The sequence below is a fragment of the Histoplasma capsulatum genome (assembly GCF_000150115.1).
Source record: "Histoplasma capsulatum G186AR genomic scaffold supercont2.6, whole genome shotgun sequence".
Lineage (NCBI taxonomy): Eukaryota > Fungi > Ascomycota > Eurotiomycetes > Onygenales > Ajellomycetaceae > Histoplasma > Histoplasma capsulatum.
The window spans coordinates 439,450-465,291 of record NW_025544806.1 but is presented as its reverse complement, the minus strand read 5'-3'; the positions used below and the strand labels follow the sequence as shown (position 1 = coordinate 465,291).

Below are 25,842 nucleotides of genomic sequence, written 5' to 3'. Positions count from 1 at the left end.
ATTTAACCATAACAAAAAATGGCTCGTTGACATCACTCGTGCAAATTTCCCAATGCAATGCATTTTCCGCTCAAGAACTCTGGCCGTGGCCTGTTCTGTCCTGTCCTCCCATGTCGCAAATATACCGTATGACCTTTCCCGCCTCCCTCTGTCCCCATCGTTCGCGACAATAGCGTTGTTAAACGGTTTTATCTTCATGTACTCCTATCACCTTTTACCCTGTCATTTTTCGCCCTATCTCGTCCTGTTCCACCTCATCTACTAGTTCGGAGTTTTGTCACTGAGCTGATCATTCTTCATTGTTTTCCTGCATAATGGTCCCACGAAGTTAAAGATCTCATTTTTGTTTATCCCGCTCTTTTCCTCCCTCAACCCCATCTAGGTTCTTGCTCCCGGTGGTTTTCTTTTTGATATCTGCCTCAATTTCCCGTTGTTTAAGCTAGCGGATCATCGTATTGGTGTCATATTGCTCTCTTCTTTTCTCTTCTCTTTATTTTATTTTATTTTTTGAGTTGATGGATAAAAAGTGTGGCATTTTCCTATACGAACCCATTCAATTTTACCCATCAATATGGAGGGTAGCTATTTGCTTCCAGGTACTTTTCCCTCTTGCATCTTTTGACTTCCCCATCTGGCTATCCTGTTCGAACTTTGTGCTCTTTCTTTTTTTTTTTTTTTTTTTGCCTTGTTCTCAAATAAATCTCTATGATATGTTCTTCTTGCAGCGTTCATCGCATGTTGTCCGTTCTCTCTATTCCTCTCTTTCCAATCTCCAGCTCTCGTCTCGTTCTTATCCCCCTTAAACCAAACCACGCAACCGACACTCGTCCGGCCTGGTCCCGGAAGGAGACGCCCCACAAGTTTTTTCTCGCAATTTTTTTCCCCCGCTTCCGTTTCGTCATTTCTGGGCAATGCATGCATTTGGGAAATCATCAACTACTGCTTTATTTTTGACTACTTTGTTTAAGTTAACTAATTAGCTCGGATCGGCTGAGATAAGTTAACATCCACCATGCTAAATTCAGTATTTGCTGATCTATCTATCTATCTATGCGGTGTGGGTAGGTACAGAAAAAAATAATTCATCTATTTTCTTTTGTAAACAGACAAGGTTGAAGGTATATGTATGAAGTAGTAAGTTTATGTCAGTAATTTCCTTCAGAGCCATCATCAAAGGGGCTTGGTCGCAACGTTGAAGCAGGATGGGAGGGGTACAAAAAAAAAAAAAAAAACCTATATTTTTAAAAAGAAATAATAATAAATAAATAAATAATGCTGGTGCCTATGTTGGCACCTTCTGTTGGGGGATTGGATGGGTTCGTCCCCTCTACTACCAACGCCCGCTTCACCACCAGACAAACCCGTACGCCCTGGCCAGCATTTCCCTCAAGTCGGCTAGCTTTTAATTAACTTACCCGTGTATCCAGCCATGTTCAGACGCCCGCAAGATCATGAGCCAGATCCAGAAACATCGCAACTGGGTCGTATCCTTTCGCCTCTCCGCATTTCCACATGGGGTCCTGTTGCCATGAGTTATCTAGGTGTTCCCATAGTAAGCCTTTTACTTCCAAAGAAAAACCTCCGTGCATTGCTGCTAACTGTACTGTATGTACTGTACATGAATAGCTTCCTATAGTGGTGGTCCAGGACAAAGATTTTGAGAAGGCAACCCGCAAACTCGAAGACTCTGGATTCATCCCTTCTTCTCCGAACCGCAATCCTGCCCCTGAAATTATGGCAGGCCTTCTAGATCCACAAGCCGTTCTGCGGCAGATAAAACGAAGGTTACGAGCGCGTAGACCGCTCCTGCAAGACCTTCAACTGCCCGAGCCATCTACTCGAGAGCTTTCAACAAATACTTTTGATCCCAAGCTCATTTGCCAGTCTCCGTGATTTTAGTAGCACAACAACAGAATTGAATGCGACAAAGCAATCTGCCGCGCTTGCAACTGCTCAATATGACACATTCGGGCAACATCTTATACCCACACCAGCAAACATTGCTCGAAAGTCTCATCAGAGCTGCGATTGTTGAGGAAGCCAATGCCGGGCTCACATCCTGGGCGGCTTCAATGAAATCATGGGTCTCCATGATGGTTGGATATTTGGGCATAGAAAATGATATTCTAGATGATTGCTTGGATGAGCAGGTTGTGACATGGTATAGTACACACTTTGGTCGAATACATGAGAGCAAGTATGGGCCATTCGACCGCCGTATATCAAAACGTCTTGGGTCTGGGAAAGAATTACCTGTTGACATAGTGGCCGTCCCATTTCCTAGAAAGGCATCTAGGAGAGAAAACTAAAGATATGATGTGGGTCGGCAGCTTATTTATCAGCTAGTTACAGCATCTATATATAGATCGAGTGAAACTAATTCTATGGACATTAAATGAGAAGGCTTTTTTTAACACTGATTTCAACGAATAACTAGTTTTTCTTAGATTTAATTTTTATATAATATCTGTACATTTATTAGAGATCTGTTTGTTGATCTATTTTATATATAATTTTGAGAGAGTGTTGATATTCACAATAACATCTTTATTAGATCACTCTGATCTTCTGCTTAGTATATTAATCACCGAGGTTATGTGATTAACATTCACTCCCTTTATTTACAAGAATGTTCAAAATAGCTAGATAGCAATAACAATAATACTAGCATGATCAACAAATAACAATAAATAAATATCTAGAAGTAAAAGCCACAGCTACAACGAACTGGCCACGCCAACCCAGCATCCATTGTCTTTTGGTTGGCCCCCCCAACTGCCAAATATAGAAAGCCGGAAAAAAAAAAAAGAAAACTGTTTGGAGTGAAATAACGGAAGAGGTTATTCATCATGACTGGATGATGGAGAGAATAAAATAATACAGACATAACTGATTATTGTGAAACTGATTCACTTTCTAATGAGAGGAAGCAGCACCTGGGAATGTTATAATGTGGATGTGTATGTGTTAACAAACAAGGAAATTTGATTCTGGCCATTTGATGGTAAGTTAAAGCCTTTTTCTTAGGGCAAAAAGCAGAAGCAAAAGGTATACATCATATGGTATTGGGGAAGAAAAAAAAATTAAGACACATATCCTTTCCCCATCCCATCGATCATGTGGGTCGTTACTTTTCCCCCACCCTTTACCTCTTTTTTCTTTTCTTGCTAATTTCCACATTCCCAGTTCCAGGGGATGAAGGAAGAAGCAAGCTAAAAGAAAAAAAAGAAAAGGAAAAAGAAAAGGAAAAGGAAAAGGAAAAGAAAAAGGGGCACAAAACCACATATACCATCTATCTACTCACACCAACCCCGGCCCCATTCCCCCTCTTTCCGACCATCAACCCTCATCCTTCCAGAGAAGATGAAAATAGAGCGAAAAGAAAGCGAAAAGAAAAGGAAAAGAAAGTAAGCCCCTACTAAGAGGCATACTTCTCAATCACCGCCAGAATCGACGCCGGCACGGCCCCAACTACTTCGTCGACCTTCTGTCCGTCCTTGAAGAAAACAAACGTCGGCATCGCCCGCACGCCCAGCTCCTGCGCGACATCCGGACACTCGTCCACGTCAACCTTGTAGAAGCCCACGTTCGGGTACTGCTCGGAGAACTCGACGAGCTTGGGCGCGATGGCCTTGCATGGGGGGCACCAGGTGGCGAAGCAGTCTATGACGATGAGAGGGGTCTTTTGGCCCGTGGTTGCTGCGTTGCTGGCGGCACCAGCGGCGGTGGTGGTGGAGACGGCAGTTTCGAAGGAGGTGCGGCTGCGGCGGTTAGTTAGTTAGTTGCTTTTGTTTGACAAGATTGAGCGGAGAGGGTTTGGTGGGGGGGGTTTGAGGATGATTGTGCAAATGAGGGAAGCGCCAGAGTGGCAGAAGACATTGAAAAAAGTCACCCTGGCAACAAAAGAACAGGAACAAAAGTCAAGATAAATATAAAAATAATGCAAGATATGGAAATGTTTATATAGAATTAAAAGGAACAAAATTGAAATCTTGGAAACTAAAAAAAAAAAAAAAAAAAAAAAAAAAAGCCCTGCGGAACCAAAAAGTAAAAAAAGACGGCACAACTTGTAAATAAACCGAGTGCCCCATCAAACTTACTCTTTTATATTATGAACAACCATTGTGCCGGCGGTAGGTCTAAAGCTGTTGCGTGCAGAAGAGGAAAAGCAGCGTATGCTCGTTTGCCAGTGACGATGAAGCGGGGTAGTTGTTCGCGACGACGGGGAGGGAGAGGGGCAGGGGGCGACTCTTCCAAGCGAAGCAGACGATGGTTTGGACGATGGAGTCGCTGTGGAGATGGAAAGAGGCGTTGCAGGCCGTGCCAAAGATGATAGCGATGACAAAGGACGGAGTGAGGCGACTGTGGGCGCGGGCCGGTTATATAGGGAGCTTGGTGGTGGGCTGGTGGACGGTTGACGGGGGCGGAGTGTGTGGATTATGTGATGTCGCAGACGGACTGCCCGCGATGACGTCTTCGGGAACATGGCTCTGTCTGCGTGGCTTTTTGGGGGATTTTTTTCTCGCTTTTGGGAGCCGCCGAAAATTCTTTGAAATTCTTTTTTTGCGCTTTCTATCTGGTTCTTAATTAAATTATGATTCTCTGCCAGGATACCCTATTTTAAATTTTCCCTTTTCGCCCTTTTGTAAGCACTCCTATGTAGATTTATTTCCTTCCTGTTAACAGCAGGTTTGGGTGATTCCAAATGGCACTGCAAGCTCGGCGCGAGATATCAAGAACGCCGAAGACGGGAGGGAAGTTCCGAACCTGGTCTCTGGGCCCAGAAAAATTTGTGCCTGGCGGGTAAAGAATTTTGAAAACCACTTACTTCCAAACACGTTTTGAGGATGTATGTATCCTGAGAATTGTGTGTGCTTTGTCCTCTGCAATCCCGGATGGAACGAACTGGTGAGAAAAACAAGGACAACCAAGAGTCCAAAACTGCTCCCTAGCTGCAGAAGAGTTTCCAATCCTTGCATTTTCTCAGATGCTTTGCAAAGAATTCGCCATTTTAGCCCAGCCAATCAGGGAACCACATAATCTGCCACTAATCTGCTACTAATCTGTCACTTATCCTATTCAATCAACAATTTTGATTCTTGGAGCAGTGTCTGAGATACAGTAACTATATTTTTTGAGAAGAAATCTTTGAACAAGAATAATAAACAGCTATATCAGTTCAACAAATGAGTGTAAGTAAAAGAGCTAGATATATCATTTATCTCTCGATGGAATCAATTTTTATTTTCATATCTTGATTACTTTTTTCTTCCACAGCTACGCTTTAGTAGGATATACAAGGTATATATATGATATAAAAATACACCTCAGAGATAGCTATATATCATATTAATCCGTATATTCAAACATTAATTATCTAGATTTGTGACGGAGTGGCCATAAAGCAAAAGAATTTCAATCAACTCTTATACAAACTGCAATTGGTAGTTCTCAGACTGGGACACAAGTTGAACATGATGCTGAAAGAGTTGTAATGCACTCATTTATTATTTCCTTATATATCTTCATTTATCTCCGTTTATTTTTTCCTTTTCTCGCTCTATCACTATTTCTATGCATATACATATATATATATATATATATACGCATGTCCTTCGCACATTTTTCTTTCCTCTTCTCTTCTCTTTCTTCTCTTAGCGATTAGCTACGCTACTATCTACTAATATCATTACTATTATTATCCCTTTCTACTATCTTCTGCTATTCACTTTTCACACTTGTAATAGGAGTAATAGAAGTATCTATATTTAGAAGTGGCAAGACAGCAGTAGAAGGGCGCAGAACACGCTAGAATCACGATGGACATAGCACTATCTATATAATGCTCGCTGATATCCGCAGATCTTAGGAGATCGGTGATTAGCTTTGAATATAAGAGATTGCTACCTTGTTAATACTACCGTGCGTACTTCACACTACTCTTATCACTACCCTTTGTAGTATTCCTTAATCTCCAATCTCGGCGGTGTTTCGTCATCGTTATCCTTGCTACTTGTGGTTCGATCAGGTGGTGGTTCTACGGCGGCATTTTTGGGCTAGGTCGGGAATACAATAGAAGAATCTTCACGGATCTGCGCCTCCAGCTCATTAAGGCGTTGTTGCGCATGTGTAAGATGGCGAGTTGTTGCTCTCGTTTGCGAATTTGATCGTTCAACTGTTGCAGTCTGTGGAAACCATCTTGGGTTGTCTAACTACAGCGTAATGTTGCGAGTTCTTATTTATAGGGCGTGCGTAACAACGGACTACTCAAATAAGGCTAAGAGCGATTAGGATTGTGTAAGAGGTAGGCTACAAAGGGTAGTGATAAGAGTAGTGTGAAGTACGCACGGTAGTATTAACAAGGTAGCAATCTCTTATATTCAAAGCTAATCACTGATCTCCTAAGATCTGCGGATATCAGCGAGCATTATAGATAGTGTTGCCACACCACGCGCCATGTCCATCATGATTCTAGCACATTCTGTGCCCTTCTACTGCTGTCTTGCCACTTCTAAATATAGATACATCCGTTACTCCTGTTACAACACTGCAAAAGTTCAATCATCATCAATACACTGAGCTATTTTCCAACCTCGGCTTTGCACCTCATCCCAATAAAACTACATACACTACATATAATACACTCTCACTTCTTCATTAACTATGAGATTAGATTAAGGATTAGAATTAGAGTTAGAAACAGCTAGAACCTTGCAAAATATGAAAAATCAACATTATTGAGAGGGATCAAGAAGATGTCATGATGATGTGTGGATTTCATGTGGAATAGTTGTGAGATTTGTCAGCTTTTTTGCACCATGATGAACTGTTGCATCATGGTGTGGTGCAGGATTTAGAATCATATCAAGCTGTTTTTCAGCCTTGAATTGCACTATGATAAACTTTCTTAGCATCGCCTCAACCGTGTGCCCATTCTCAGACATTCTGCAAGCAATTGCTGAGGATTATGCTATCATTTCTTAATGTGGGTTAGTGTGTACTTTTTCACACTGCCTTTTGAGCAGGGCAGCTGAGTTCACTGAGATAATCCTTGCGTACAGCTAGAAATCAATTATGAGGGAACATGCAACACCTGACGCCGGCACCGCAAAGGCCTATTAGTCCATTGTGGGCCAGGGCTCGGTCGAGGCTGGGCCGCTGAACAAGGCCATGTAATGAAATTCTTTGAATTATTCTTATTCTTCATCTTCAAATAGTTACCCATTAATCATCATCATATCTAAATCACCTAAATACAGTGAAGCTCAACTGATGCTCAGTGACACGGTAACTACTGCCGAGCTTATAAACCCGTTAATAAGGCCCTTGTATTTTTGTCAATGATTGTAAGTAAAATATAGCATAATTATAGTATTCATCCCTTCTCATTTGTATTCATTCTACTGACTGTTTTGACAGCATTAATAAACAAAACCCGCATAGGAGGTAGCTACGAAAACTCCACCGAGTCATCCCACCCCGAAATATTTGATCTTCCGCTAATGGTGGTTTCAGTGCGTGTCAATGTCAATGTCAATGTCAATGGACGATGCCCTCCGTGTCAAGAAGCTCAAGGAGGAAAAGCAGATGAGGCTTAGCCGTTTCTGTGCTCCCAAAGAAAAGCAGGAAGACTTCTATCGTTATTTGGAGTCACTAAAAATCAAAAAGATGCCCCAGTATGCTCTCCTACGACACTCGTTTTTGTGCAAGGAGATCTTATGTCAACTATCTCGATTCCCCTAGTTCCGTCTACTCTCTCTTGAGGATTTCTGAGAAAAGGCAGCAATCCTTTCAACAATACCACTAACCCTAACAACGTTGAATAAACGTCATGGAGAAACTGACCTTCGGCGTCGAAATAGAGATACTAGCACGGCCACGAATAGAAATCCCAGAAATTAGAAAGAAGTTTTAAACAGGACAACTGGGATTTTGTTCGCTCTCCTTGAACCAAGATCCCATCGCTTTAACGCAATTGCTTTTCAAAAGTGTCTTGCTGAGTGGCTCTGCGCGGCGAGTATTCCTGCACATCTCACACAGAATGATTACAGCAAGTGGATAGTCAGTGGGAGGGAGGGGATGGAAGCATTGAAGAGCCGAAGGAGGGAAGATGGCTTTAAGAAATACTGTAAGATACGTCTTCTAAAACTTTTAATTCGTTATTCTCACAGATATATAAGTTGGCCTAGAAATTTCCTCTCGAATATTCAAGCTTGATTCCGTTAACTTCGCGTATAACACGATTAACAGGTTGTGGGCTACACTTGATGGCGTATGTGAGGTCAAAACGCATCCGAGTTGTAGTACACAACTACCTACATTTCGGTTTTCCGTCTAAAGGGTCGCTAGGATTACTGAAAAAGCTAGCCAAGTAATGGCTATGGCTCGAAGAAGAAGCCAATACGAGATTCCGTGCCCGAAGAACGGAAGGGAAAATATCTGGGCAAGGCCAAATTTGCGCAGTAGAGTACGACGAAAGATTTTCCTGAAGCTAGAGAGATGGTCAACTTGTATCAGGATGCTATAGCCAGCGGCTCATTTGATAATCTCTTCCGATATCTTGACCAAGCAGCCGATTCCGCGGCTCTTATATAGCCCGCGTTGCACCAGCATAACCCGAACGGAATGTGGGGCAGTTGAATTCATGAGAGCGCCACGGTTCATGCATGAATAGTGCGGATTGTTTGCCATTGGGATCACCTTCTCCCTCTCAATGCTAAGCATGGCTATGCACATAGTCTATACTTTGCTGCAGAGGATCGACCAGATGACAAACAAGAGCTAGAATTCATGCTGAGGGAGGAAGCAGAGACGTTAAACATAGGGACGCCTTGAAAAACTTTGGATTGATGGTCACTCTGGAGAGCGTCAAATTGAGCGCCTATGAGAACTCAAATTTTCAGAAAAAATGGATGGAAGGACCTCGGGGGTAGGGTTCGTCGCCACGAGATCCATACTAAGAACGCCATGATGTAGCTAAGGAATAAAAGGCTCGGATAAGTAGCGGGTGAAGTTATCATTGTTAAGATAGAGATATCGATGATATTTGCGATGATATCTGTGATGGTATTGTTTAATAGCAACATAATGAATATAACTTTGTGCTTTCACTCTGTCCTGTGTCCCAGCTGCATGTTTCTGCTATATAGAGTGTTATACCTAAGCTTTCCAACCAACCCTTTAGAGGAATCAAAAGATGCCTTCATCCCCTGTGATTTAGAGGTTCATTTGTCCACCCCCGATAAGGGCAGGCTGCCCGTAGTAAAAAGCAATATGAAAAGAGTAAGCAGTGATGAATCAGTTAACTATAAAAAGCAGAGAACACTCTAAGAATCATGTTGGCTGGGTCTTCTCATGAGTTGTTATCTAAACCTTCTATGTTTCTTCTGTGTACAGAGAGACCTTTCTAGCGTAACACGTCTCCATGCCCTCTGAGACGTTGAACCAAACCAAATCAAATCAAATCAAATCAAATCATTTAGATGTAACTAAATTCCATAAGATTCATTCCTGGACATTTCCATTTCCAATTGCAATGACACACACCGCCCCTCAAATCCCCAATATCCTATTCCAAAATAACACTCCTGCCTTGACTACCTGCTGGCGTGTGCTAGCCAGCTGATGTCGTTATTTCCCAGCCCATTTCTGAAATAAATAAATAAATAAATACATAACCAATAGAAAGAAAAGAAGGCCAAGCCGAAGGACTTAGTAAGAGACAAAAAACAGAATGGGGGATAATAGCGAAATTCAACAACTAAGGGTAGACAATATAACAGGTCCTCTGGTAGGGAAGCGGTGCAAAACGAAGTTCTGCGTAGCGTACGGACTTGGAACGGAGGAAGAGATGGCGAAAGCTAAAAAAAAATGCATGCAAGAAGTGGCAAAGATATTCTTTTGACGATGAGGATTTTCGTTGATAAATCTAAGAAAGATATGAAAAGAAAAAGGAGAAACAAGAAGAGTAAGAGGAAGCGCAATTCTCCATCTGGATTATCATAGCAAGGCCAAGGGGTAAAAATGATCGTAAGAAGTTAGAAATAAAGGGGTTAGTTAACAAAGGGACAAGGCGTTAGTGAAGGGTTAACAAAAAATAACAAATGAGTGTGACGTGCCATGCTCTGCTATGAACTTTGGCAAGTTGGTTCTTTTCCCGACGTTGCGGATGTCTTGGTTTCATTCCTTTGGGATTTACCTTATTTTTTAATTTTTTTTTCTCATCTTGATATTTTTCTTTCGTTTTTTTTCGTTTTTTTTTTTCGGTTATTTTCTTGCTGGGTTTTCGTGGTTTTTTTGTCACTTTTGTTTTTTGGGGGGTATTTCCCGCAGAAAACAACCTTCAGCATATCCTATCATTCGGGGAAAAAAAAGTCGAATCAAGGAAAGGTAGAAAAATCAAAACCAAAAGAGTGTGGGCTGGCTTGCTTGATAATGCAGTCCGAGAAAATAATTCTTCTTCTCTTTTTCTTCTTCTCCTCCTCCTCCTTCATCTTCATCATCGTCCACCCGTTATGGCCTTTGCTCTGCCTTTTCTTCTTATCTCTTTCACCTACTTGTCGAAACTTCCCCTACTCACACGGCGCTACGCATGATTCGGTAAGGTACCGCTCCCTGTCGAACCAGCACTCAACCTGCGAGTCTCAGATGCCCGCCGGGAAATCTCCAAAAGTTTGGCGCTTCCTGCGCTAATATGACGCACGTGTTGCTTACCCAGATCCACGCTGGTTGCGCGCCGGACCTCCGAATCGGCTCCGAGAGCGCTAACTGGACTGGCAGATTCGGCGTCTGATTGAGCTCCACCCGCTCCCACACCTTCTGTTTCCATGTAGAGGTTCTTGAGGTTGTCGTCGATGATGATGTTGGCATTGTTAGAGAATGGGCGGTAGTCCGGGCGGACGAGGAGTGCGCGTTTCCCGACACCGTCGTGGAAGGTTTCTTCTCCTTGATCCATTTCTTCCAAAAGTAAAGGTGGCCGACGCCCATGATCACGATCATCCGCTGTCAGGTGGCGAGTGCGGTCGCGATCATCTTCCGCATATTCTGCATACACGTCTAGTATGTCCCTTGTGGAATTCGCGCTGCTAGAATTCTTGGGCGGATGGGAGAAGCGCCGGGAAGGTCGCCCCGACAGCCACGAGCCCTCAGAGTCTATAGAAGCAAGAGAGTGGGCGAGTAAAATGCTCTCAGCATTAGTCTCTGGGCTGCCAGCGCCAGATGAACGGCTGTAGGCACGTTGCTCAGGAGTAGCAACGGAAGAACGGTCTGCGCCAGCCGCTGCGGGTGATCTAGCTACTGAAAATGAAAGATGAGGGCCGCTTGGCGATTGGAAATCGCGTCCAGGTGGAGGCGGGAAATCATTGACGGGGTCGGTAAAATGTTCTGTAAATTTGGATTGATTTCGAGGAAACATTCCAGGGCGCATGTAGCTTCGTTCCGGAAGTGGAACGGGTTGCGTTTGTGCTGCCTGCTGGTTGATTCTTTGAAATGAATCTCTGGGTGGGCTTGAAATCTCCGACGGTGTCTTCGTCCGCTCCGAATTCTGTCGTCGGAACCGCGTCCCACCACGTCGGAAGAAGGTGGTCCAGGAAGTAGAGAGCTTTCCAGCGTTGTCTGAATGACGCTTCTGGAGTTCAAAATCCCGAAGAATATTTGCTGTAGGTCGTCCGGTTGTTTCTGGGGCATGGGAATTGGCAGCATTGTCTGGGCCTTTGGCACCATGGACCGGCTCAATGGAATGTCGGCCGCTCATACTAGACATGCTAATATCGTGGCTGATAACACTGGAGCGCCCACGTAGAGCAGAACCGCTATTTACGCTCGACAGTGGTTTGTCTTTCGGGCTTGAAGTTGTACCGCGTAGACTTTCCTTGGATGGGTCCCGTAGCCAAGACCCAGAAGAAGGAACAGCCTCCACAGTATCTGAAGATACACGGTCTGGAATAGGAACAGCAACATTGTCTGCAGATCGAGGCTCAGGAATAGGAGGACGTCCAACTCCAACTCCAACACTATATCCTGAAGTTGGAAGTTGCGAGGGTACGGGTGGATTCCGTCGTTCTTGTTCGCGTTGAAGGTCCGCTCTTCTTTGTAATTTCCGTTGTAGCTTCTGTTGGTCGGCTATCCGTTTCATTTCTTTTCGCCGTCGGTCTCTTTCCATCAGCTCCCTCAAAGCGCTCGCATCCATATCATCCGCAAGGTCTTGGATGCGAGAAATACGCGTAAGGTCTTCCGCTGGAATGACCTGTCTCCGTTCTTTGCCCGTGGATGCTCGAGAATGATCCCTGCTCTCCGGCCCGTACCGCGGTGGTTCAGCATACCTCAGAATTGGTCGAGGAGCCAGAGCCGCGAAAGAACTGATTTTGAAGGAACAAGGTTCCATGTCGAAGGGGGAACTTCGACCCGAATCAACCTGTAGCGACATTTGGGATGATACAGCGCCATGGGCAGACTTTATATTCCTCGTGCCGCGTTTGTTAGACTCCCACCACTGGGTGGCGGGTGACACAGTCGAAGGTCGTCGTAGGACAGTCACATGGCTGGTCATATTTTTTATCTCCAACTCCCTCGCATAATCATTTCGTTTGCGCTTCGAAGATTTCCGTCTCAACATCGCGGGTTCGGTGCTGCTGCGGCGACCGTGAAGGGTCGGAGGGTGTCCAAGGCTGGTCTGCGAGACAGTGCCCGCGTAGTGAAAGTGCGAGGACGACGCTACAAAATTGCGCGAGAGAGAGGTATCAATCGAGGTAGGTTGGCGACGGAAGCGGGCAGAAGCGATGGACAAGGTACCGGGGGGTATATCCGTCAGACGGACGGTGTCGCTGTCGTATAAATCGTGTGTTGCTGGGGGAACATTATTGCGTTTCCTTCGCTTACTGTCTCTCCTGGTAGCATTCCCAGAACCTAGGACGGACCCATGGGAATGGACATGGAGATTAGATTGAGGGGAACCATGGCTCCCAAAGCCCCGAGCGTGTGCCTGTGCTAGAGGATCACCAGCAGTGAGGGAGCTCGAGAAAGCATCGTCGTCCGCAGCCTTTCGGGACCGTTTCCTCCGGCGACCAAAGGGCCATATAGCCATGGCTGGAGATATTTCAACGAGGAACACTGCACAATGAGAAACCAGAAACAAATTGACGCCAGTCTCTGGGCTGGGGTGAGACCAGCTACGCCCGATTCAGTTGACGTCAGAATAGAGAATGGCGGCGACACCGCGACGATATTTCCAGAGAGGGTACATAGGTAGGTATTGGTAGGTATGGAGAGGAGGGAGGTTAGGATAAATTTCGAAGGATAGTTAAGAGGACACAAATGAAAAAGCAAAGAAAAAAAAAAGAAAAAAAGAAAAAAAGGGACGAGGAAAGTTTCGAACACCGTTTATCGGCCCCAGAGCGGGACTGGAACCGTAGAAAAGGAGATGCCTAGGCAAAGCGGAACTGTTACGTGGCGATGGGCGGTGCACGGCGTCGTTTGAAGTTGAAAGTTGAAGCTGGGATGAAGGCAGCGAAGGGAGCGTTGTGGCAGGTGGCAGGAGGGGGAAATGCGAGCGGTCACTGGGTCGCTGACTAAGCCACACACCCCAAGCCTCCTGGTTGGTTCTAGCCGTGTTTCGCCTAGTTTCGCCTAGTTCCGCCGTTCGGCCCTGGCTCTGTGTTTGTCTCGGCCTGGATTATCGTGCTGCCGGCTGTTCCAGGGTTTCTGGCCCAACTGATCCATGGATTGCCAACTGTCAGCTGTCAACTGTCAATGCGATCCCCCCAGAGTCCCTGCCTGTCGCCTGCCAACTCAACGTATTCGCGTCGCCAAATCTATTCCCGGAGCTAAGCTGTAGTACCCAGGACAGGGAACGTTCCAGCAGGGATGTACCTACATAGGGGTATCACCACCGTAGTAGTCATTCACTACAATGCTGCTTTGCTATATATGCTACTATGTCTTAAGGATTGATCGATACTGGGAATATTGTTCTGCGCTTAGTAAGGAGGTATGTATACGATGTGTGATATATCGATATATAGATATCTTCATATCAATCGACGGAATAAATTTTCGTGAGATTCCGACGCAACAGTGCGAATAAATTGTTCTTGCTTTGATTTTCTTCCTCGTATTTTGTCTCACAACTCGTTATCGTTTGAAACATACCTACGGAGGGACGCCCTGCCTGCGCCCCAGTTGGGGATTTTAACTGGCTGTTCCTGTTCCTGTTCCTGTGCCTGTGCCTGTGCCTGTGCCTGTGCCTGTGCTAGTTCCTGTTCCTGTTCCTGTACCAGTTCGGCAGAAGGGGATTGATTTATTGGTCAAGACTGGAGAAAGCCGACAGTTGGCAGCGGTTTCAGGAAGCAATGACATGTCATGATCCCGTAACTTAAGCAAGAAATGAAAAGAAAAAGGGAAGAAAGGAAAAAGAAAGGAAAAGAAAACTCAAAATAACATGCGCGCTCCTATCCAACTAAGCTATGAGGTTGGCATCAGTTGCCTCATTCAGTGTCTCATCGGTGCCCAGCCACCTAACTAACTTAATATCCAGTCGAAAAACAAAAACGACAAGTCACCCACCCTCTCCCTACGTCTTACTCTTATAACAGCTGTATATGAATGGTGCCTCAGTCATCGCAAATCGCTGTAGTTTTTTTTTCTTTTTCTTTCTTTTTTTTTAAAAAAAAAGATAACAATAATAGTGATAATAATATTCATCATTATGGTCCATGGAAGAAATGGAAGGAAAGAAGAATAGTGAGACAAGGCTAGATTTACTCACGACCAAAACATTACCAGACGGCAAAGTACTGCCTCCACCAAGGTTCCCCCCACTTAGGGCGTTTAAACGCATCTGCATCGGAGCGTCCGTAGATCCCGCCATCTGCATCGCATTCAAGCGCACGGATTGTCCCGCTCTTTCCAAAAATATCCTGAATTATCCCGCTTTGATCCACATTGTCGGTAGAGATTTTTAGTAGTATGCGTATACATAAACTATAACCTCCACTGATTGCTCACTGATTGCATTGTGATGATGGGTGTCGGCGTTTTTCAACTGTATCATATGGCGGGCCAGGGGATCCGGCGAGAAAACGCAGCATCTGCTTGCAATTTATTCCATATACTAAGTAAGCCGTTGATGAGGCCTGGAGCTTGGAGAAGTCAATTTGCTGACACTGGCTGTGGTGTCCCTGACTGGCGGAATAATAACAAGTTGGCCGCTTGATATCGTATCCTCTTCCGGGACTCCTTTTCCGCTTGGACCACATGAACATCGTGGTAATCGACCGGTGGGCTGCGGTACAGTTTCCATCCTGGGGACATCCTTCTCCATCCAAGCTGTATGGATTCCACAACGACGAGGCAGACTTTCACCATACCAGCTCGAAAACCACGCGCATTGCGCATCGCAATCACTCCCTTCTTGAGAGAAATTTTTGTTTAAAAGTTCGGTTGTATAAGTCAACTCAAATCACTCCGCAAATCAACTGTCGAATCATTCCTGCGTGATCCAGTCAGTATCTACTACACTGGGTGGAATCTTCAATCTCAAATGGCAACAACAGCATCATCTTCATTTTCAAGGGGACAATGAAACATTGCATTCTAGTCCCTGTCCTCTATATCTTGTCCTCAGCAATCATGTATGGAAATTCAGAACTGAAAGCTCCTGTGATTCCTAGCTGACAACTCTCACATTTGAACAGCAATACATTGAATTCTGCAACAGCCATCAACACTTCAAAAGTGGAACTAGAGCAGACAGACTCCCCCACAAAAGAGACTCTCATAGAGCAAGCTTCCGTCTTCCTCGAAGATGGGTCCATAAATAATAGTAATATTAGTAAGTGGTATGATTAAATTGAAGGTAATCAATGGCCTAGATTGCAGGAGCTGGTCGGGATCGTCTGTGCTGGGTAGAAGGCGAATTCTCCCGTCACGGGCGACCGTCATCTATAAAAACGACTCCGGTTCCACTCAAATGGCAAAACTGGAATTCAAATTCCCTTCAAATCCTCCTCTTGCCCTATACCCAGTTCCTCTGGATTGTGCGACTTCGAGACTGCTGTTATTGCTTGCCAGCACCCTCAGGATGTGTCAATTTTGGCAACGCTCCCCAGGTTGGAGAGCTTCCAAACATTGGAACAGCATTGAACGATCATGCCTCCCAGATGGTGAGCAGATCCAAGCAACGGAAATTATCACCAGCATCCCAGCATGACCAGACAGATGTCTCTCGGAGGTTGCCCTCATGACGCGCGGCTTCGAAACTGGTGTAACGCTTCGGCGAAGCCCAAGACAGCTTTCACCCCGCGTTGGTAGGCAAGCTCGATTTCTAGGTACAGGATCCGCGTGTACTTGGCTGACAATGTGTTTTCGATTTGGCGCAGGTCACTCCCGGTCTTCGCCTCTTTTCGTTCTTTCTCCAATTGAGTGTGGATTCCTTTTGGAGCAGACATTTAACTTGCCTTACGATCCAATTCAAACGGCATGCAGAGGGAAATCATCTGAACACTGATTGCGCTCACACACTGAGGATATTCCGTAAGAATAACTCCCATTGTGATCAATTATATCTAGCAGTTATCGGGACCAAAACTACTGGAATTAGCCGATATAACAGAGATTTCTAGGGAGCGCGTGTTTTCACTAGTTCAAGATTGTCTAGGACAGTCTCTTTAAAGTTTCTTGACCTTTCTCGTCCAGATTGGGATAGTGTCTAAGATTACACATATCTGTCCAGAATGCCTTCGCATTTTCGTGCGCCTCGCCATGTACATATAAGCGCTCCCGGAGCAACTTTTTCCATTCGACGTCCGTGTCTGTAAATCCGAAAGAGGCCGAAACGTACTCATACCAAATAGGAAAGAAGGCAGCGTATTCCCAGTCAAGTATACCGACAACTTTTCCGTCTTGGACCATGATGTTTCCCAAATTGAGATCGCAGTGAGTGAGCACATAGGGTTCGCACTTCGGTAGGCTCTTCCTCAAGTTCTCCAAAACTTGTTGAGGGAGGTGGCGAAGGTTTAGGGCCAGAGCATCCCAGAGCTCTTGGTCAGAGTGAAACGGTCCACGGGGCTCAAGATCGAAAAACAATAAGCCTGGATAGCATGGGCTTCTATCGACACACTGAATAGATGTTGACGTGACGGATCGAAGCTTCTTTCGCACTTTCACGACTTGGTCTGCGACATCTAGTTTTTGGGGTTCTGACAAAGAAGTCCATGCCTCCTCGAGCGTCTGACCACCTACGCGTTCGTTCAAAACGAAGTACCGCCCATCTCGATCGACCCAGTCACGTAAAACCTTCGGGACGGGAATGTCGGTATGGGTCGCTAAATAGTTCAGTGTATTGACTTCAACTTTCGCTTTTAGATCCTCGTCGGGCCGATCTTTCAGAATTACATCTGATCCGATGGACCACACACCCCGTGTAGATGCGCCGTAGAAGAGTTTGAGGTGGCTTGTATAATGGCACCGCCTTTCTTTGTCAAGTGTCCACCCGCATGCGACACAGCTTTTCTCGAGCGGTTCACCCATTGTGGATAGTCGTAGGAGGTCAACTTGTTGCAAGAGATGAGTGTCGAGTGAGGATTGAAAAGAAAGCGAAATATTTTTTGTTCTCCAGGCGGAAGCCACTTGCTCATATGCCACCACTAAACTATCGCGTCACATCCCTCTCCCTCCCCGGGGGCCTATGGCTTTTTGTCTTGCGCACGGCGGTTAACTCTACATAGTATACATGAGGATATAGGTATTAATTATCAGACCAGTCTCTTTTGTTTCAGTCTCGTTCGGTAGCAAAAGACCCTTGGAGGGCAAGCTATCTAGAATACAGCCAGAACTTTCGTAGGCAGGAGTGGGCAGGTGAGCGGGCGAACGGGCGTGGTGGTCGAGCTCTTTTGCCCTAGAAAGTAGGATAGTGAGTGTTGTGAGACGTATTGAAAAAGATATTATATTGATAGATTTGATGATAAAGATATGAAAAATGTGTATTTGAATGGATTGGATGATATTTGAATAAATCCTAGAGATACATGGATATTTTGGCTATTTTTTGCAGTGTTTTGCTACTGATTTTCCGCTCGACCAAGTTTCATGCCTAGTTGCCCCACCCTCCAACAGTGCATCCAGCATCATAATGAGACGAAAGATCAGAACCAGACACATTTTTCGGAGTGTATTGATCAAGCCCTCTATGCAAAATCCTTCACGTTGCCCTCTATACAAAGATCCATCGCTATAATGTCAGGCCAAATCGATCCCGCAACCGGAAAGGAGCTTCCCAGCGATGCGATCCAACGTGTGCTTTTCATCTGTCACCCCGTGCATATCTATGCGATACCACCGTTGACCTCCATGAAGGGCTACTCAGCCGCAGACTGGACTGTCCCGGACCCGAAGAATAACAACCAGACCCGCCAGATCTTCACTGCTCGACTCCGCATTATTGAAACCGCAATTACCCTACCTTCCTCCCCGCAGCCGCAAGCGCGGACACATTTGCAACCCCGCCCTGGAAATCCGGCTCCAGCAAGAGAAACCTCCACCACCACAGTCTCGGTAGCTAATCTACAAGAAAAAGAAAAAGTCAAGGTGGACATTGTACTGGAGGACCCAAGCACCGGCAACCTCTTCGCAGCAGCCCCGTACACCGACCCAGGCGCCGTAGAGCATGCCGTCGATTCTTCGCGCTTCTTCGCATTAAGAGTTATGAATGATGGGCGAAAAGCAATATTAGGCATTGGGTTCGAAGATAGAAGCGAAGCGTTTGATTTCGGCGTCACGCTGCAGGAGGCACGGAAGGTGTTGGGGTTTGCCCTGGACGAGCAGACCCCTTCACCAGGCGCGGGAAGGGGCCCTATGGGAGCCAACAGGGCCAGGGGACAGACATCAGGACTCGGCTCACTGCAAACATCGGCATCGGGAAACCCAGCGCAGCCGCCGAGGGATTACAGCCTGAAGCCTGGGGAAACGATTAGTATTAATATCGGCGGGAAGAAGCCGACGAGTACGCCGGAGAAGTTGATCAGCCCCACCAGCGCTGCTCGAGAGGAACAGACAGCGCTGTTTTCCATCCCTCCGCCACCAGCGCCACCTTCAAGAGTAACCGGGGATGAGGATGCAGGTGGGGGTGGGGGTTTCTCCTCTACATCATTCCCGATGATTGCGCCCCCGCCATCTAGTGCGCGCAACGATCGACGGAGAAGACCGCAGTCTATGTTGGGTACGGAAGAGCATAAAGTGGTGCATGGCTTCAGCGATAATGATGATGATGGCGGCGGGGAGTTTGGGGAATTTCAGTCATAATGCTAGTTACGTGTTTCCTATTCCCGCTTACTGGGTGTTTGTTTTCTACTGTGGTGATACAGTTATTCTTCGTAATTTTTATTTAAATTTTAGATAGATATCCAGTCTGCAAGTAACTAGTGAAAACTTAATTATCAACGCGCAAAGATATACCAATGGTAGTGGTGAGAAGCAAGTTACAGGTCTTATTCCCAATGAAGCAATTTATAGATAGACTCGGAGCCATCTCATCTCAGTCCGGGGTTGTTAAAGGCGGCTAACTGTCAGCTAAATAGGCTCATCCCTATAACAAGGCTTGAAAATAGAGTTTAGGTTTCCTTTTTAACTCCTCTTAGGTTCAATGCAAACGCTTTTTAACTTTCAGCCCATCTTGCTACAAGAACCCGTTGGAGTTGACAAGGTGGTCTTTACTGTTGTATATCCCATCTTTACCGTTCGAAACATGAAGAAGATATCATACTTTTCAATCTCAAGTTTTCATATCCTGTTCCTTCGAGGTTAATCGTGGGCTTTCTTGAGCTTTCCAGTATTTTTCTTTTCGTTTATGTGGTCATTTACATGTCGATATCATAGTTCTGGCGTTCTTACTTTTTATTATACCGTTATAACAGGAAGTAAAGCTCATTCAGGCTTTTCCTTGCCTGGAAAGCATTTCCAAAGTCGATGTGATCGTGCTATTAAATAAACTATATATGCGACCTCATTCAATTCTACTATATGGATCTCCCCCATCCCTTCGCCCGCTTCGTCATGCACATATAGTTCCATGCTTCTTGCAACTCATATAGTCATCTACATATCTATCTACATATCTTCATATATTTCCATCCCAGAGAGGCTTGACTTGCAACCATGTATCCCATCGTTGATTTAATCCAGAAAATTCAAGACACCTCCCCCCACAGCGGAATCCTTCTGGGTTACTTCCGCAATGCCATCCTATGGTCATGCGTGTTTCTCGTCTTCGTGACGGGGATCGCGGGAAGGACTGAACAGTTGGAGAATCATGCCAAGGCATCTCCTACTATTCGCTCCGCCAGCCACGCATATAGAAAACTTTTGAACAAGCGCGCACGATACCATGTTCATGTTCTGCCCACTATCCTTGAGGAAGAGGAGGAGCATCAACTTCTAGAATGGAAACATATTGCACTGCTGGAAGGCGATATCGTTTCGAGGCCACATTCTCCAATTCTTCTAAGGGCGAAAGATTAGGAAGAAGGCCAGCCTTGGGATGAAAGAAAGAAAGGTGATATATATATAGATATATATCGTCCATCCATGTATCCATGTATGTGCTAAAGAAAATTAAGCGCCACACACTCTATAAACCCCATATCTACTATATTTTTATGAGACCCGGTGGCTCACGCGGTTTCTTAGCTGTGATTTATTTCGCCCCAGCTATGCAAGCAGCATGTGCGATTGGTGCCCTGTATCATTCTAGGGGACACAATCTCGAAGGCACTCATTCTACAACTAGAAGAGGGGGGAGAAAGCACGCCCAGTCATATCCGTCATGCCCAAGTTCGACTCAATCGGATTCGACTTCAAAACAAAAGGTCTATCTAAATGCGTCAGAAGTGCCCCTACGTTATCATGCGCCACTTGATGATAACTTCGGGACAACAGAAAAGCATGTCATCCTCATTCCATACCAATCTCAGACCTCCTCGAACAAATGATTGTAGTGCAAGGCTTCCCCCAGGCTAGTGAACATGTTCAATCAGATAAATAGCACCGGATCGGTTCTGAAAGCGCCACGTAGGGACGAAAAGGACGCCGGGGAAGTTTCGGGTCTTCACGAAGAAGGTAGGAATGCTCCAGTGAGAAAATGACATCATACTCGCAGGGTAAAAGGATATCGTGGGCTGGGTAGTTGGTCAAGTTCAAAAGGCTTGTGTAATAGAAACTCTCCGAATAGCGTTGGTTTTTTATTTATTTTATTTTAATCTTGAATTTTCCTGCCATATATTGTTCTTCCGTAATTTGGATGGATTTTGGTTTACCTAGGTATTATTCCTGGTGTATAGTATCAATACCGAATGTATTGATGCATATGATGTCAAGACCTTTTTTTCATATTTAATCATCTGAGCGTTAGCTTCGCATTTGAATGGTGGATGATAATTGGTTGGTAAGGAGTTTATGGAATCACCATGAGAAGCCGCTCGATAGTAGTCACAAAGGCAGAGAGCTTATACAAGGTAGTGGCGAAAAAGCTACAATGGATTCCATAACATCGTCTTTTTGACTGAACAAATGGAGGATGTATTAATTGCCGCTTAACAATAGAGGAAGAAAAAAGGGTATGAAAGTCCAATGCCAAAAACGTGAAGCTCAAAACCATATCTTAATCAATTCCTCACTGACGGCGCTGGGTGTTAGCACGCCACTCTCTGTAATGAGAGCTGAGATGAGATGGGGAGGTGTGAAATCGACAGCTGCCCGTTTTATTGACGTTTCCCCTTCGCCAGATGACAACGTTTGCCCGCTAAGTAGCGCGTCGAGGTGATCCGTTTTTTCTTTCGTTGCATGCTCGTGGTGTGGGCTTCCTGCTTGAATGCTGGTGGTTTTCCTAGAGGACTCACCGCTGGAATCTGTCTTGAAATCGACAACATTCTGTTTGATCGGCAGGTCGTATTGCCCGAGTGGGTAGAGTCTGACGAACTTGTGACTCTCTGCAACGACATAAAATGGCTTGCTTTCAGCCTTCGCTAGAAGGCCAATTTGATACGTTCCCAGACGCGATATGATACCGCCGTTCTCAACCACGCCTTCCGCGCCGACAATAACCATATCTACCATCCCCAGTGCATATGCCACTGCCGACTCTGGGATTGTAGCTACTGGAATACCCTTCGATCTAAGTGCATTGACCGTATCCATACCTTCTGGATTCGGCCCGGACGAACTGCCATCACAATTATCTGACAAAACATGAATGACCTTGAATCTAGCCGCGGGAGTTCCTGATTCCTTCAGCTCGTCCGCAGCCTTCCGCAACAAGGCACTAACCACCCTCGAACCACCGTTTGTCAACACAGTGCTTCCATCTCGTATAAATCCTCTCCCGAATGCAGCAATTCTATCCCTGCTTTCCTTTGCGCGCTTTATGAATAACCGGCCGTTGGTTAGGAGATGCGATCTGATCGCATTGAAATCCCCTCCGGGGCCGAGCTGGCCCGGTCTTTGCAATGTTGTTATGAGGTACCGTTGGAAAAGATCGGTGCCTGCTGAAAGGGCGATTGGATTCGGTATCGTACGTTTTAAGTGTGTGGTGTGTTTTTCTAGTAGATCCAGAGTTTCAGATATTGTGGAAGCAGGGTTGTGAGTTAGGAGAAGGACTAATGCTTCGATAGCCGCGATCGGCATTGTGAGGTCGGGATCGGAAAGGAGGAGGTCATTGTATGTGGCAACAATACTATAGAAGTATCAGAACCCATGAAATATTAGTAGAATTTCCACAGTGCTGTAGTACGTACTCAAATGGCTCGTTAGTGCCTTCTGGTGACATATTTGCTACCATTGGATGCGTAAATGACCGCTCACCGGCAGAGAGCAACTGGTCAAAACGGCCTAGGAGAGTTTTTCGCAAACAGGTAAATGGTCAAGTAATTGTGAGTCGTTTATTGCACCGAGAAACGATCGCGACCAAGCGATGAGCGGGGTGTTGAGCACCGGCTTGACAAGTGAGGTCAGAGATTTGATGTTTGAACAGTGGTTTGCCTGAAGCCTTTAGATGGACAAGAAACGTCAAATTTCAAATACCAATTTGCACTGTGGCGTCAAATGACCCACAATCGAAATCCGTGAAAAGAAATAATTTGATATGTGAAGGAAGCTAGGACAGTCAAAGCAGCATCCAAGATCTCACTTGATGCCAAGACTCTCACCAAAAACTAAATTGTGGTCATTGTTTGCGCTGTTTGCAGCAGCAACCCCTCTTTTCACGCTAAATTACTTTTGGAAGCATGCGGTCATTCTATCTCAGTAAACAAACAAATTCCCCTCCAACGCGAAAGCGGAGAACATATTCATTCACGAATGAAACCTATATATAAAAATTCTGTCACATCAAGATCAGAAAAATTAACTGCCCGATGCACTTTTTGCTTTACGTATCTGCAATATGGCATTCAATTCGCGAATGAGCCAGCAGTTCCATGGCGGGAGTGGCCAGCAGGGTGGTCGGAACAAGAAAAAAGAAGACGATAGCGATGCGCTAATGCGACTTGTAAGTGGACATCATTTTACTGTATCCCGTAACCACATCTAATATTTTACTAATAATAACAATTATTCTTGTAGCCGGATAGGGAAATCGCAGGATGTATAAACGATATTGGAGTCCCGTTCTCCGTCGCTGACCTGGTCAAGCCGAATCCACAACAAATCCAATTAGTCTTTGAATCGTTCGCGGAGCTACTAATGAATGCAACTCGAGAAACTGTTGAGCCGGCCATGCGCGCAGCTGCGGAGGATATATGTCCAGACCATGTCGATCTTATTCCTCCAGACACACGTAATCTGATGGGGTTCTTCATGTCCCTGCGGAAGTTAATGGTTGAAGTATGTTCGAAGATATGCATCTTTTCTTCTTTTCTTCTTCTTTCTTTTTTTTTTTTTTTCTTTAAGAAAAAGCTTCTCTTTAAACACTTTATACTGCGCAATTTGTAACAAATTTATCTAGTGCGGCGTCAACGACTTTGCCTTTACGGATCTTACAAAACCTACACACGACCGCCTTGTCAAGATATTTTCATACCTTATTAACTTTGTCCGGTTTCGCGAAACACAAACAGCCGTGATAGACAAACATTTCAGTAAATCAGAGACGACCAAAGCGCGGATCGAGACGTTATACGAAGAGAACCAGGAAATGCAACAGCGGTTAGCGGAGATGAGCAGGCAGCAAAAGGCAATGGAGGGCCCGGTAAATGATAAGATTAAGAGGAATGACGAATTAAAAGTCAGATTGTTGGAATTGAGGCGGAGTCAAGAACGTGTCGCGGAGACCCTCGAGCGAGTCAAGATGGAGAAGGCACGGAAACAAACTCATCTCGAAGAAATGACCGAGAAAATCTTGAAGAGTCGACAGGAGAGCGAGAAACTACGGCCATACGTATTACAAAGCCCGGCGACACTTCAAGCGTCTCTAACAGACTTGTCGGACAGTCTAACGAGGGACAAACTACAGATTGATAATATGGAAAAGAGAATGCGCGCATTACAAACGTCAATGGACACGTTTAATGTTGTTGCCAATGATGTCCAAAGTTGTGTAAAAGTTTTGGAAGACATTGCTCTAGAGCTGCAGAAGGAGGAGGAGGAAGATGCTCGTGCCATTCGAAACAGGGATGCGCTCACAGAGCGAGGAAACACAGTCCGGGAGGTGGCTCAAACGGAGAAACTTCTGCAACGACAACTATCTCGTTGGCACGAACGGACGGAAGCGCTACGGAAAAGCAGTCGGGAAAAACAAGAGTTAGCACAAGCGCGGATGGAGGAGCTAAGGGGAATACAAAAGCAGCTTCGCGAGGAACTTGCGGAGAAGCAACGGGATATGGAGCGGCGAAGGATTCGGATCGAACAAACAGAGAAAAAGGTAAAATTCCAGGTGCAGAAAATGCCTACAAAACATTTGAGATACTTGAAGTATGGAATCTGCCCTGCTAACGCCTTCTACAGATGGTAGACCTCAAGGAAAATATCGAGAATGAAATCCACAGTGCCCACGATGAGTACTTGAAGTTAGAGTCCCATATTAAGCTTTATATCACGGAAATGGAAAAATGTCTCTGAGGATTGATTGTCGGGTCCAAACGGAATGGAGTTCGGATTTTGGGAGTTGGGCCGGTCGTTTAGGCATGCGTTTCTAGGATACCCTCATGGTTGCTTCGGGTGTTTTTGTTTTCGATTCTGGTTCTTTGAGAACCTCTTGCATGAACTGGGGAACTCAGGGTACGTATATAGAACTCCATAATTCAAGTAGATAGTTTTTCTTCTCGCATTCTGTAAATTTCTCGTTCGTTCAAACAAAGTAAAACCACCTTTCCACAACCTGTTTCACTTTCACAGTCCTCCCCAAATTAGCACTATTTCCCCCAGTCCCGGCCGCCAGTGTTTGTCCACTTAGCAGAGGTACATCAGCATCCCACAGGCTGCTACCACTGGCACCTTCACGGCCAACAGCAACGCACTCGCACAAGGTCAAATCAACCCTCTCCCTAGCAGCAATCTCAACAGCGAGCGCAAGGTTCTTCGCAATGCCCTGCGCAGAGAACTGACTTGTATCGTAATGGAGTGAAACGAGACCAAGGACAGCCAGCACAGGCCTCTTTCGGTATGAGAGATGACTGCATTCTTGCTGAGGTGACAGAAGCTGCGGACATCGGAAAACAGATATATAAGCACGGAAATGCTCAAGACTCGGGCAAAATGCTAACGTGAGCCTTTTGGCGCGGGCAATCGACTCTATGGTATTGAACAAACGGCGATGAGAACTTTTATGGCTGTCCCCATGGTGGCAATTTTGTGGTGAAGATG

The 25,842-nt window shown here is 45.4% G+C and overlaps 12 protein-coding genes across 12 annotated transcripts; 7 read left to right on the top strand and 5 right to left on the bottom strand.

Moving 5' to 3' along the window:
* Nucleotides 1–1,272: 1,272 nt before the first annotated feature.
* Nucleotides 1,273–1,893, top strand: HCBG_04857 (uncharacterized protein; the record flags this gene model as incomplete). Its single annotated transcript, XM_045431906.1, has 3 exons — nucleotides 1,273–1,363; nucleotides 1,428–1,552; nucleotides 1,627–1,893. 3 exons carry the CDS (start codon nucleotides 1,273–1,275, stop codon nucleotides 1,891–1,893), a joined length of 483 nt encoding a protein of 160 aa, XP_045287118.1.
* Nucleotides 1,894–1,958: 65 nt separating this feature from the next.
* On the top strand, nucleotides 1,959–2,309 carry HCBG_04856 (uncharacterized protein; the record flags this gene model as incomplete). The annotated part of the gene is made up of 1 exon (XM_045431905.1): nucleotides 1,959–2,309. One exon carries the CDS (start codon nucleotides 1,959–1,961, stop codon nucleotides 2,307–2,309), a length of 351 nt encoding a protein of 116 aa, XP_045287117.1.
* Nucleotides 2,310–2,995: 686 nt separating this feature from the next.
* Nucleotides 2,996–4,338, bottom strand: HCBG_04855 (thioredoxin; the record flags this gene model as incomplete). The annotated part of the gene is made up of 2 exons (XM_045431904.1): nucleotides 2,996–3,761; nucleotides 4,101–4,338. The coding sequence occupies 2 exons, from the start codon at nucleotides 4,121–4,123 to the stop codon at nucleotides 3,419–3,421; spliced, it is 366 nt and encodes a 121-aa protein (XP_045287116.1).
* Nucleotides 4,339–5,948: 1,610 nt separating this feature from the next.
* HCBG_04854 (uncharacterized protein) lies at nucleotides 5,949–6,944 on the bottom strand (the record flags this gene model as incomplete). The annotated part of the gene is made up of 3 exons (XM_045431903.1): nucleotides 5,949–6,037; nucleotides 6,089–6,212; nucleotides 6,828–6,944. The coding sequence occupies 3 exons, from the start codon at nucleotides 6,942–6,944 to the stop codon at nucleotides 5,949–5,951; spliced, it is 330 nt and encodes a 109-aa protein (XP_045287115.1).
* Nucleotides 6,945–7,542: 598 nt separating this feature from the next.
* On the top strand, nucleotides 7,543–8,835 carry HCBG_04853 (uncharacterized protein; the record flags this gene model as incomplete). Its single annotated transcript, XM_045431902.1, has 4 exons — nucleotides 7,543–7,676; nucleotides 7,920–8,128; nucleotides 8,181–8,276; nucleotides 8,675–8,835. The coding sequence occupies 4 exons, from the start codon at nucleotides 7,543–7,545 to the stop codon at nucleotides 8,833–8,835; spliced, it is 600 nt and encodes a 199-aa protein (XP_045287114.1).
* Nucleotides 8,836–9,322: 487 nt separating this feature from the next.
* On the bottom strand, nucleotides 9,323–13,081 carry HCBG_04852 (uncharacterized protein; the record flags this gene model as incomplete). Its single annotated transcript, XM_045431901.1, has 1 exon — nucleotides 9,323–13,081. One exon carries the CDS (start codon nucleotides 13,079–13,081, stop codon nucleotides 10,586–10,588), a length of 2,496 nt encoding a protein of 831 aa, XP_045287113.1.
* A 2,168-nt stretch (nucleotides 13,082–15,249) lies between these two features.
* HCBG_04851 (uncharacterized protein) lies at nucleotides 15,250–16,238 on the top strand (the record flags this gene model as incomplete). Its single annotated transcript, XM_045431900.1, has 3 exons — nucleotides 15,250–15,323; nucleotides 15,690–15,826; nucleotides 15,874–16,238. The coding sequence occupies 3 exons, from the start codon at nucleotides 15,250–15,252 to the stop codon at nucleotides 16,236–16,238; spliced, it is 576 nt and encodes a 191-aa protein (XP_045287112.1).
* A 409-nt stretch (nucleotides 16,239–16,647) lies between these two features.
* HCBG_04850 (uncharacterized protein) lies at nucleotides 16,648–17,523 on the bottom strand (the record flags this gene model as incomplete). The annotated part of the gene is made up of 1 exon (XM_045431899.1): nucleotides 16,648–17,523. The coding sequence occupies one exon, from the start codon at nucleotides 17,521–17,523 to the stop codon at nucleotides 16,648–16,650; it is 876 nt and encodes a 291-aa protein (XP_045287111.1).
* A 705-nt stretch (nucleotides 17,524–18,228) lies between these two features.
* Nucleotides 18,229–19,293, top strand: HCBG_04849 (uncharacterized protein; the record flags this gene model as incomplete). The annotated part of the gene is made up of 1 exon (XM_045431898.1): nucleotides 18,229–19,293. The coding sequence occupies one exon, from the start codon at nucleotides 18,229–18,231 to the stop codon at nucleotides 19,291–19,293; it is 1,065 nt and encodes a 354-aa protein (XP_045287110.1).
* Nucleotides 19,294–20,145: 852 nt separating this feature from the next.
* HCBG_04848 (uncharacterized protein) lies at nucleotides 20,146–20,508 on the top strand (the record flags this gene model as incomplete). The annotated part of the gene is made up of 1 exon (XM_045431897.1): nucleotides 20,146–20,508. The coding sequence occupies one exon, from the start codon at nucleotides 20,146–20,148 to the stop codon at nucleotides 20,506–20,508; it is 363 nt and encodes a 120-aa protein (XP_045287109.1).
* A 1,037-nt stretch (nucleotides 20,509–21,545) lies between these two features.
* On the bottom strand, nucleotides 21,546–23,106 carry HCBG_04847 (translation initiation factor eIF-2B alpha subunit; the record flags this gene model as incomplete). Its single annotated transcript, XM_045431896.1, has 2 exons — nucleotides 21,546–22,717; nucleotides 22,779–23,106. 2 exons carry the CDS (start codon nucleotides 22,808–22,810, stop codon nucleotides 21,634–21,636), a joined length of 1,116 nt encoding a protein of 371 aa, XP_045287108.1.
* Nucleotides 23,107–23,305: 199 nt separating this feature from the next.
* On the top strand, nucleotides 23,306–25,333 carry HCBG_04846 (kinetochore protein nuf2; the record flags this gene model as incomplete). Its single annotated transcript, XM_045431895.1, has 4 exons — nucleotides 23,306–23,530; nucleotides 23,605–23,865; nucleotides 23,987–24,901; nucleotides 24,985–25,333. 4 exons carry the CDS (start codon nucleotides 23,426–23,428, stop codon nucleotides 25,096–25,098), a joined length of 1,395 nt encoding a protein of 464 aa, XP_045287107.1.
* Nucleotides 25,334–25,842: the final 509 nt, after the last annotated feature.